The sequence below is a fragment of the Helianthus annuus genome, chromosome 14, assembly GCF_002127325.2.
Source record: "Helianthus annuus cultivar XRQ/B chromosome 14, HanXRQr2.0-SUNRISE, whole genome shotgun sequence".
Lineage (NCBI taxonomy): Eukaryota > Viridiplantae > Streptophyta > Magnoliopsida > Asterales > Asteraceae > Helianthus > Helianthus annuus.
Window position 1 is genome coordinate 139,744,989 of NC_035446.2, and position 12,472 is coordinate 139,757,460.

At 43.9% G+C, this 12,472-nt stretch overlaps 1 protein-coding gene across 1 annotated transcript; it reads left to right on the plus strand.

Annotated features, from left to right (window-relative positions):
* Positions 1-10,628: 10,628 nt before the first annotated feature.
* Positions 10,629-12,012, plus strand: LOC110905967 (V-type proton ATPase 16 kDa proteolipid subunit). Its single transcript, XM_022151351.2, has 2 exons — positions 10,629-10,724; positions 11,649-12,012. The coding sequence occupies exons 1-2, from the start codon at positions 10,646-10,648 to the stop codon at positions 11,936-11,938; spliced, it is 369 nt and encodes a 122-aa protein (XP_022007043.1). The 5' UTR covers positions 10,629-10,645; the 3' UTR covers positions 11,939-12,012.
* Positions 12,013-12,472: the final 460 nt, after the last annotated feature.

The window sequence follows — 12,472 nt, forward strand, 5'->3', positions numbered from 1 at the left end:
CGGTTAAGCATTATATTGTCTCTTAAGACCACCCGTAGTGGTTTAGAAAAATAATGCTCCCACCATGGGGCATTATCCGACACGTGTCATCCCAGTCAGCATGGGGCGTTATTGCAAAAGTGGCGTAGTGGGAATAATGCCTGATAATGCCCCTTCCAATCATTAAACAAAAAAAAAAACAAACTATTTTCTCATTGGTGGGTCAAACCCAGTCAAACCTTCCTTCTTCCAATTTAGGCGTTTTAATTATAATGCCCAAGCAATTTTTTTTTCAAAAATAATGCCCCATAATGCCATATGTAGTGGGAGAGTGGGCGGTTTTTTTTGAAAATAATGCCCCCATAATGCCCCATAATGCCCCACTACACATGATCTAATGGTTAAGACATCTTACTAATTCAACACTTAATGGTTCAGACCTCTTATTGATTCAGCACTTAATCATTTTTTCAAACAGGCCCCTAAGAGACATTATTCCCAAAACTTACATATTAACATGAAACATGGTTGGCTTCGAAGTCAACCAATAAAATGAGACAACTTGATAGGATCAGATATCCCAAGGACAAAGGCATGTACACTAACTCTTGATTTCATATATGATGTAAAAAATATGTTAAAATGAGGTCTTGAATCTCAATGATGCAAAGTGTGCAAAATTAAGACCTTGAGTTTCGAAAGGATTTATATTTTTGAAATTGAGGTCATGAACTTTAATGGGGCAATTGACACTAAACTGAGATTAAGAGTTTAACAAGAATGTTAGGCACCAAACCTGAGATCATGAATCTCGAAGGAAAGACCGTTGTCTATTTAAGAAATGGGATAATGAAACCCAAAAGAATGGTTTGTGACTTGTGTATATCTATGGAACATTTTGTTAACAAGTTGAGGTGATTTATGGAATAATTATCTATATCTATCTATTATACTAAAAAAATACACTTAATGCCACATGTTCTTTTCTTAAACCATTTTTAATTGATGTGGCATCTCTCTTTGAGGAGATAATTGGTACATGGGCGGCAAATTCATTTCCCCTCTTTCACGCGCTTCTCCAGAACCTTTCCTTTTAACAATTCTCCGCAGAAACCCTAATGGACGCCACCATCATCTCTCTCACCCCTCTTCTGAGAAACCCTAATGGACGAATCCATCATCTCTTTCACTATTTCCCCAGGTTTTTATTTATTCATTCTTATTTCAATCTCACTCTCTATTGATTCTTCTCACCCGTTCAAGCATTGCATTTCTTATACTATCATTTTAAACATGTAATTCAGGAATAGAAGAGGGCGGTAGTGCTGTCGCTTGAGCATTGCATCTCTCAAACGATTTGTGGTAGTGCCGTTTGTGACAACTCGTACTTTAGACCTATCTTGTAACGTTACGTGAGCTACTCTGGTTGAATAAATGCATGTTTACGTGATATGTGTTTCTGTTGTGTGTTACGAATTAAATGATTGTATGTATGTTACTTGAACTCGAACCGCACAACTCCCACTTGATCTCATTAACCCTTTCGGCCCTACACGACTCGAGATCCCAAGGGCGGCCCATTGAGGGTTTCGGCTCACTACACTTGGACTCGGCCCACTCCCTCTTGGCCGGTTATATGTTTACACTTACACACATCTTTAGGGTTTTAGTTTCACAACTTTGCAATCAAGAACACACACACACCAAACGCTCTCTCTCTCTCGGCTCGGAACCGAAGGCAGCCAAGATTTTCCCCTCTCGAAGATCATACCTTGTATCGGATCACTCTCATAATCGGTTAGTGTTTGGTTTGTGTTTTCATGTTAAATGATGTTAACGTTCCATGTTTTGTTTTAGCCGATTAGGGTTACTTGTATGAATTGTTTACATGATGAAATAGAACCGGATGGGTGTTAATCGGCTATATGATTATTAAATCGAATTGGTATTGGTAACATGCTAAATTGGTCCGAATATATGCTTGTTAACCGGCTGTGATGATTGTGAATTCGCAATTAAGTTTTACGTTGCATGATAGTTAAATGATTCGGTTTTACGTTCTTGATTTAGATGATTAATGATCCGATTGTATGATGATGATATGAATGTTCATGATGATCGATTAATTGCTGTTTGATCTGAATTGAGAAACTGATATTCTGTTTGCTAAAATTACGGAACTGATTGAGCTACAAATTATGGAAATTAGGAAGTTGGTTACATTCCTGATCGGGACACGGGTTGCGAGTCGAGAACTCCTAGTCTCGACTCGAGACCACAACACTCGCACACAAACAGCATAACTCGAGACCAACGTTTGCGAGTCCCGTTGCGACTCGAGACCGTGTGATCTCGACCGGACCATGACAAACCGAGACCAGCTCTGTTGCGACTCGAAACCTCCTTCATTGCGACTCGAGATCTCAACACCAGAATAACTCGAGACCGATAGTCTCGACTCGAGACCGACAATACTTGTTATTGGACCAGCACTGTTACAGCCCAACTGTTTGGGCCGAATACTTGGAAATTGTTATCTGAATTCTATTGGACTGCTGATACGTATGTGAATTGCCATGATTGCTTTTGTGTACAATACGTGTAGAACATACGTGCTTGAATACGAACCTGACTTGTATAATAACCATGATAGGACGTGGTTGACCACTTACTAGCTTACCTGTACTTTCTGTGTATCTGCCGAGCAACCCAAGGTGAGTTCACACAAGCCAAGGCATGGGGTTCCCAGGGTGGGAATGGGGATTTGATGATTTACTGTACATACATAGATGATAGAACCTACTGCTAGACTAGTAACACTTATTGAACGATCTTCGCACACCTGCCAAGGGTTGGCCGCGATATTATGACTGACTTCGCACACCTGCCTTTGGAAGGCCGCGAACTGTAATCTGCTAATCTTCGCACACCTGCCTGGTAGGCCGCGATACAAACAAACCTAGTCTAGAATACTCGGGAGGAACATCCCCTAATATCTTCGCACACCTGCCTGGGAGGCCGCGATACGAACTAAACGATACACGACTTAACAAACGAACAAAACGCTACTCACACTATACTATTACTGAACTGTTAACTGTGAACTCGCTCAACTAGTTGTTGATTATCTGCTGCATGCCTTGCAGGACCTTAGGTACATTATGGAGCTTGCACAGGGAGGAGCAGGTCGTTGTGGGATACGGATCGTAAACGATATTTGAACTTATAACTTATTTTGGGATTTTCATTATTATGCTTCCGCTACTTAAACAATGTTTGGTTATGAACGTCAGTCATGTCACGATGAAATACATTTTCTACTTTTACACTTAAATGCTATGTTTGATATGATTGATGGCTTGATCCTGGTCACGTCACGCCTCCAAGAGGTGGTACTCCGCGTGTGGATTTTTGGGGGTGTGACAGATTGGTATCAGAGCCATTGGTTATAGAGAACTAGGTTTTAATATGGGAAAACGTTTTTATTAAAACCAGACTATAACCAGAACAGTGCTCTCAACGATCCACAACGACGCTTCGCTCCACGTGCAAGACTCGACATCCTTGGTAATAAGGTTTATGTTTATTACCTGCATGTTAGAACTATATAGAACTTTGCTCGCAATTACGCTTAGATACACATGACTTTATTACATGAGAATACCTACGTGCTTACGCTTTTCTGTCATCGCCCTACTTGCGAACCATTCTCACTTACGCTACTTTTACTATGAAGATCATGTCTGGACGAATTAACATGACTCAAGCCCAGTTAGAGGCTCTCGTTCAAGCTCAAGTTGCTGCGGCACTTGCAGCTGCTCAAGCAGGTAGTATATCCTGTAGTCATAACTCACACTAGGATCTTTAGATCCTACACTCCTAGATTTGCCCTTGTAATTAAACTTTGCCCTATTCGTACACAATAGGTCAACACGCGCAGCAACCTGTCTGCACCTTCAAGAACTTCATGGACTGTCGTCCAAGTACCTTCAGTGGCACGGAAGGAGCAGTGGGACTCCTCCACTGGTTTGAAAAGCTCGAGTCTGTGTTCGAGATGTGTGAATGCCCTGAGGCTCGCAGGGTCAAGTACGCCACTGGCACGCTAGAAGGAATAGCACTAACTTGGTGGAACGCCCAAGTTCAGATCCTAGGGTTGGCAGCTGCCAACGCCACACCCTGGAATGATTTCAAAGAACTTATCAAACGTGAGTACTGCACAAGGGATGATATTCACAAGTTGGAGAATGAGTTTTATCACTTGAAGATGACGGGGTCAGAGATAGAAGCTTACACGAAGCGATCGAACGAACTGGCTATTTTGTGTCCTACCATGGTGGACCCTCCCATCAAGCGCATCGAGTTGTACCTCAAGGGTCTAGCCTCAGAAATTCAGAGCCATGTTACATCGGCTAACCTCGATAACATTCAAGATATTCAGCGCCTTGCTCATCGCCTCACCGATCAGGCAGTGGAACAGAACAAGCTGCCAAAACGCATCAGTGCTACCACTACTGCTGTCACTACTTCTGCTACTCCCAGTGAAAACAAGAGAAAATGGGAGGGGGATTCCAGCAAGGGATCAGTTTCTGTTCAGTCTCAAGCACAGCAACGCAAGACTAATGACTACCAGAGTCCGAATCAGCAATCATCAGGTAGTCAGGGACAGAGTGGGTATCGGGGAACTCACCCCTGGTGTAGTAGGTGCAACAAACACCACAGTGGAAGGTGTCGCAGAGAACGTTGTCAAAGATGCCTCAAGCCGGGTCATGAGGCTAAGGATTGTAGAAGCTCACGGCCAGCAAATCAGAACCAGCAACTCCCGCCGCCAGCTCCACAGAACCAGCAGCAGCAGCCACAACGTGGAAACCGGGGATGTTTCCAGTGTGGGGCTGAAGGCCACTACAAACGTGATTGCCCTCAATTGAACCAGAACCAGAATCGCAACAACAACAATAACCAGGGCAACGGGAACAACAACAACGGGGGAAACAACAACAATAATGGCAACGAGGCAAGGGGTCGAGCTTTCGTGTTAGGACGAGGAGACGCAATGAACGATCCCAATGTGGTTATGGGTAAGTTTCTCCTTGACGATATTTATGTTACTGTTTTATTTGATTCGGGTGCGGATACAAGTTATATTTCTGTGAAAGCCAGTAAATTGTTAAAACGTACATCAACACCCCTAAACACCAAACACGTCATAGAACTAGCTAATGGTAAGAATTTAGAAGCCACGCAGATAGTCAGGGGTTGTAGTATTGTCTTAGCCGGTCAAACTTTCTCCATCGACCTTATTCCCATAGTCTTGGGTAGTTTCGACATCGTCATTGGGATGGACTGGTTGTCCCAACATCAGGCAGAAATCTTATGCAGCGAGAAGATCATCCGTATTCCCCGTTCTGGTCAAGAACCTCTCGAAGTTCAAGGCGACAAGAGTGGTGCTGTGGTTGGCATCATCTCTTTCTTAAAAGCGCAGAAATGTTTACGAAAGGGTCACACCGCAATCTTGGCACTCGTTTCAGATGCATCAGCGAAGGAAAAGAAACTGGAAGACATTCCAGTCGTACGTGACTACCCTCAGGTGTTTCCTGAAGATTTACCCGGATTACCGCCTCACCGTCAAGTCGAATTCCAGATTGAGTTAGCTCCAGGAGCAGCACCTATAGCCCGCGCACCGTATCGTTTAGCTCCAACCGAACTGGAAGAGTTGTCAAAGCAGTTACAAGAGCTCTTGGAAAAGGGCTTCATTCGTCCAAGCTCTTCGCCTTGGGGAGCTCCAGTATTATTTGTGAAAAAGAAGGACGGTACCTTCAGGATGTGTATAGACTACAGGGAACTGAACAAGGTGACGGTAAAGAACCGTTATCCTCTTCCGCGCATCGACGACTTATTCGACCCGTTGCAAGGGTCGAGTTACTATTCCAAGATAGATTTGAGGTCAGGGTACCATCAGCTGAGAGTCCGGGATGAGGACGTCTCCAAGACAGCCTTCAGAACTCGTTACGGTCACTACGAGTTTCTCGTCATGCCATTTGGGTTAACGAACGCACCTGCCGTATTTATGGACCTTATGAACAGGGTGTGCAAACCCTATCTTGACAAGTTCGTCATTGTTTTCATCGACGACATCCTGATCTACTCCAAGAGTCAGGAGGAACACGAGCAGCATCTACGCCTTATTCTGGAACTCCTACGGAAGGAACAGCTGTACGCTAAGTTTTCGAAATGCGACTTCTGGCTTCGTGAAGTCCACTTCTTAGGCCACGTAGTGAACAAGGATGGGATCCATGTTGATCCATCCAAGGTAGACTCGATCAGGAACTGGCCTGCACCACGTACACCTACGGAAATTCGCCAATTTTTGGGTTTGGCGGGTTACTACAGACGGTTTATTAAAGACTTTTCAAAGATTGCTCAGCCGCTTACACTACTGACACAGAAGGGTGTCACCTACCGTTGGGGCAACACTCAGGAAACTGCTTTTCAACACCTAAAGGATAGACTCTGCAGTGCACCTATCCTCTCTTTGCCAGAGGGCACAGACGACTTCGTGGTTTATTGTGACGCATCCATTCAGGGTCTTGGATGTGTATTAATGCAGCGCGACAAGGTCATTGCTTACGCTTCGCGCCAACTTAAGATTCACGAACGAAACTACACGACGCACGATTTAGAGCTGGGAGCTGTCGTTTTCGCACTTAAGATATGGCGACACGACCTGTACGGTACCAAGTGCACAATTTACACCGATCACAGGAGTCTCGAGCATATACTTAAGCAGAAGGATTTGAACATGCATCAACGGTGATGGGTCGAGTTACTGAACGATTACGAATGCGCTATCAAGTACCATCCAGGCAAGGCCAATGTTGTGGCTGACGCCCTCAGTTGGAAAGACACTTTACCTCGGCGCGTGCGAGCGCTACAGCTTACGATTCAGTCTAGCCTTCCTGCACAGGTACGAGATGCTCAGGCAGAAGCATTGAAACCAGAAAACGTAAGGGCAGAAGCCCTACGCGGCTCACGACAACGATTAGAACAGAAGGCAGACGGCGCCTACTATGTAACGGGGCGTATTTGGGTCCCACTCTATGGCGGTCTACGAGAACTTGTGATGGACGAAGCACACAAGTCTCGCTACTCGGTACATCCAGGGTCGGACAAGATGTACCACGACATCAGAACAACATACTGGTGGACTAGCATGAAGGCCCACATCGCTACTTACGTTGGCAAGTGCTTGACCTGTGCGAGAGTCAAGGTTGAATACCAGAAACCAGCGGGCCTACTTCAGCAACCCACGATACCGCAATGGAAATGGGAAGAAATTTCCATGGATTTCGTTACAGGCCTACCCAGATCCCAGCGTGGGAATGACACTATATGGGTGATCGTGGATCGACTCACCAAGTCTGCACACTTCCTGGCTATAAAGGAAACGGATAAGTTCTCCACTCTCGCAGACATCTACCTCAAGGAAGTTGTTTCGAGGCACGGGGTGCCCACCTCCATCATTTTGGATCGGGATGCACGATTCACGTCAGAACTATGGCAAGCGATGCACAAATCTTTCGGCTCACGGTTAGACATGAGCACAGCATATCATCCTCAGACGGATGGGCAGTCTGAGCGAACGATCCAAACTCTTGAAGACATGCTTCGGGCATGTGTTATTGACTTCGGCAACGGCTGGGAAAAGTACCTCCCTTTGGTGGAGTTCTCATACAATAACAGTTATCACACAAGCATACAAGCCGCTCCATTCGAGGCATTATACGGGCGTAAATGCCGGTCACCTCTCTGTTGGGCAGAGGTGGGGGATAGTCAGATTACGGGTCCAGAGATTGTAGTGGACGCCACGGAAAAGATTGCGCAAATACGACAACGCATGGCGGCAGCACGCGACCGTCAGAAAGCCTACGCGGACAAGCGTAGAAAGCCTTTGGAATTTCAGGTCGGGGATCGTGTTTTACTTAAAGTCTCACCCTGGAAGGGTGTGGTTCGTTTTGGTAAACGGGGCAACCTAAATCCGCGGTACGTCGGACCGTTTGAAATCATTGAGAAAATCGGCAAAGTAGCCTACAAGTTGAACCTACCAGCTGAACTCGGTGCAGTTCACAACGTCTTTCACGTGTCGAATCTGAAGAAGTGCCTGTCAGATGAGACCCTTATCATTCCTTTTAAGGAACTCACTATCGATGAGCGGTTGCAGTTCGTCGAGGAACCAGTTGAAATCACGGACCGGGATGTTAAGGTCCTCAAGCACAAGAGAATCCCTCTTGTTCGAGTTCGTCGGAACTCCAAACGTGGCCCAGAGTACACCTGGGAACGCGAATACAGGATGACAAAAAAGTACCCCCAGTTATTCGAAACCAATGCAACCACTACTGAGGCTGAAGCTCCTACTACGGAATTTCGGGACGAAATTCCAGATCAACGGGGGGAGGATGTGACACCCCAGGAAAACCAGTGAACGATACAACTTACCTAGCTCCCTCAGTGAGTGCGTACCAAATGTCGGGACGAAATTTCTTTTAAGTTGGGGATAATGTGACAACTCGTACTTTAGACCTATCTTGTAACGTTACGTGAGCTACTCTGGTTGAATAAATGCATGTTTACGTGATATGTGTTTCTGTTGTGTGTTACGAATTAAATGATTGTATGTATGTTACTTGAACTCGAACCGCACAACTCCCACTTGATCTCATTAACCCTTTCGGCCCTACACGACTCGAGATCCCAAGGGCGGCCCATTGAGGGTTTCGGCTCACTACACTTGGACTCGGCCCACTCCCTCTTGGCCGGTTATATGTTTACACTTACACACATCTTTAGGGTTTTAGTTTCACAACTTTGCAATCAAGAACACACACACACCTAACGCTCTATCTCTCTCTCTCTCGGCTCGGAACCGAAGGCAGCCAAGATTTTCCCCTCTCGAAGATCATACCTTGTATCGGATCACTCTCATAATCGGTTAGTGTTTGGTTTGTGTTTTCGTGTTAAATGATGTTAACGTTCCATGTTTTGTTTTAGCCGATTAGGGTTACTTGTATGAATTGCTTACATGATGAAATAGAACCGGATGGGTGTTAATCGGCTATATGATTATTAAATCGAATTGGTATTGGTAACATGCTAAATTGGTCCGAATATATGCTTGTTAACCGGCTGTGATGATTGTGAATTCGCAATTAAGTTTTAGGTTGCATGATAGTTAAATGATTCGGTTTTATGTTCTTGATTTAGATGATTAATGATCCGATTGTATGATGATGATATGAATGTTCATGATGATCGATTAATTGCTGTTTGATCTGAATTGAGAAACTGATATTCTGTTTGCTAAAATTACGGAACTGATTGAGCTACAAATTATGGAAATTAGGAAGTTGGTTACATTCCTGATCGGGACACGGGTTGCGAGTCGAGAACTCCTAGTCTCGACTCGAGACCACAACACTCGCACACAAACAGCACAACTCGAGACCAACGTTTGCGAGTCCCGTTGCGACTCGAGACCGTGTGATCTCGACCGGACCATGACAAACCGAGACCAGCTCTGTTGCGACTCGAAACCTCCTTCATTGCGACTCGAGATCTCAACACCAGAATAACTCGAGACCGATAGTCTCGACTCGAGACCGACAATACTTGTTATTGGACCAGCACTGTTACAGCCCAACTGTTTGGGCCGAATACTTGGAAATTGTTATCTGAATTCTATTGGACTGCTGATACATATGTGAATTGCCATGATTGCTTTTGTGTACAATACGTGTAGAACATACGTGCTTGAATACGAACCTGACTTGTATAATAACCATGATAGGACGTGGTTGACCACTTACTAGCTTACCTGTACTTTCTGTGTATCTGCCGAGCAACCCAAGGTGAGTTCACACAAGCCAAGGCATGGGGTTCCCAGGGTGGGAATGGGGATTTGATGATTTACTGTACATACATAGATGATAGAACCTACTGCTAGACTAGTAACACTTATTGAACGATCTTCGCACACCTGCCAAGGGTTGGCCGCGATATTATGACTGACTTCGCACACCTGCCTTTGGAAGGCCGCGAACTGTAATCTGCTAATCTTCGCACACCTGCCTGGTAGGCCGCGATACAAACAAACCTAGTCTAGAATACTCGGGAGGAACATCCCCTAATATCTTCGCAAACCTGCCTGGGAGGCCGCGATACGAACTAAACGATACACGACTTAACAAACGAACAAAACGCTACTCACACTATACTATTACTGACTGTTAACTGTGAACTCGCTCAACTAGTTGTTGATTATCTGCTGCATGCCTTGCAGGACCTTAGGTACATTATGGAGCTTGCACAGGGAGGAGCAGGTCGTTGTGGGATACGGATCGTAAACGATATTTGAACTTATAACTTATTTTGGGATTTTCATTATTATGCTTCCGCTACTTAAACAATGTTTGGTTATGAACGTCAGTCATGTCACGATGAAATACATTTTCTACTTTTACACTTAAATGCTATGTTTGATATGATTGATGGCTTGATCCTGGTCACGTCACGCCTCCAAGCGGTGGTACTCCGCGTGTGGATTTTTGGGGGTGTGACACCGTTAATTCAGGAATAGAAGAGGGCGGTAGTGTTGTCGCTAAATCAACAACCGACGATGTCTTCGACGTTCTCCGGCGACGAAACTGCTCCGTTTTTCGGCTTCCTCGGCGCCGCTGCTGCGTTGGTCTTCTCTTGTAAGTCAAATCGATCTTCTAATCCTCTAATTTTCATTTGACCTGTTGAAATCGACGTCGTTTAGCACTGATCTGTTAGCGTAGATATATATCCTTATATAAACTGTTTGAATTTCATATGTAAACACAAGGATACACTCACGCCATCATACGAGCCGTATACGGATTGTATAAGGTGTTGTGCTGACACATCCGGGCTAAAATGTTTGTACGGCCGTATGAGTTGGTTTTCTCATGAACCATACGGGCAGTATGAGGTGTTATTTTAGGTTTTTGCAGTCTGGTTCAGCTGGTTTTGACGAAATTACTGGACTGAACCGATAAATACATCTTTTTTTTGTTAGTTAAATGGTAAACCGAAATGGCTGGTTTGGTTGGGTTGGTCGGACCCGGCCTAGGCGATCAAAACAGTTTGGATTTGGCGGTTTGCCGGATTGGACTGTTTTTTTAGTAAAATGGTAGGTTTGGAAAAAGAACAAACCTTTTACCTTTTGAGTATTAAAGTGTTTACGAAACAAAAAAGTGAAAATGAAAATTATTGAAACGGAATCAGTTAAGTTAACAATATGTATGTATTATAATTATAATTATAAATTATAAAATACCTATGTTAATTATAACTGTTTGATTCATATACATGAAATAATATGTTATATTTTTGTTAACACTATATAGATTAAAAGAAATGTTATTAATTAATTTTTTTAATATTTCGGCCAGACAGTTTTGGCGGCCAGTTCCAAAGCGTAAACCGGACCGAACCGGCTGCTTTAAATTGGTTTGGGTGGTTTCAACAGTTTTTGAACACCTGTAGGCTATAGGTGTTATCTTGATACACAAGTGACTGACAAAGTCATAGGGCCCATATGACCATTGTATGACGATGGGTGTGGTCTGTTGTTGATTATTGTAATACATATGTAGGTATGGGAGCAGCCTATGGGACGGCAAAGAGTGGCGTTGGAGTGGCTTCAATGGGAGTGATGAGGCCAGAGTTGGTAATGAAGTCAATTGTGCCGGTGGTTATGGCTGGAGTGTTGGGTATTTACGGTCTGATTATTGCCCTGATTATTAGTACTGGGATTAACCCTAAGGCCAAGTCTTATTATCTGTTTGACGGATACGCTCATCTTTCTTCTGGTCTTGCTTGTGGTCTGGCTGGTCTTTCTGCTGGTATGGCCATTGGAATCGTCGGTGATGCTGGTGTTAGGTAACTGTCTGATCTCTGTTTCTGTACTAGAATTTCGTTACATTGTTTCATCGGACAAATGAGAAGTTAGTTTCCAAATTTGCTGTTTTTACTGGTTTGGCGGTTTGAAATGTTATTTTTTTTTTCAAATTCATTAGTTTGTATTTAAAAATTCAAAACCCCATGTTACAAAAACGAAGAAAAATATATATTACAGGTAATGGATTGTTTCTCTTTGGAATGGCGAGAAAGAGGAAAAATATGAACTTTCTGGGCGTGGAGATGAATGGGAAGCTCGTGAAGCGTTGCCTGGAAGCCGTTCACCAACCTGGCTTAAAAAACGGGTACAACTTCTATTAACACTTTTATAATTCATAGGCTTTCAAGCATTTGAGTCAAGTTTATTACAGCATTTAACTGTTACCTGTCTATTGAAAATATCAACTGTTAGATACTTTGCTAAAATGGAAATGGCTCAAATGGGTCAAACATGGTAAAAGTTTCCTAAAGTTCTGATGTTTTGATAATGTTTCAGTCGTTTTGGAAAATTTGTCGAAAT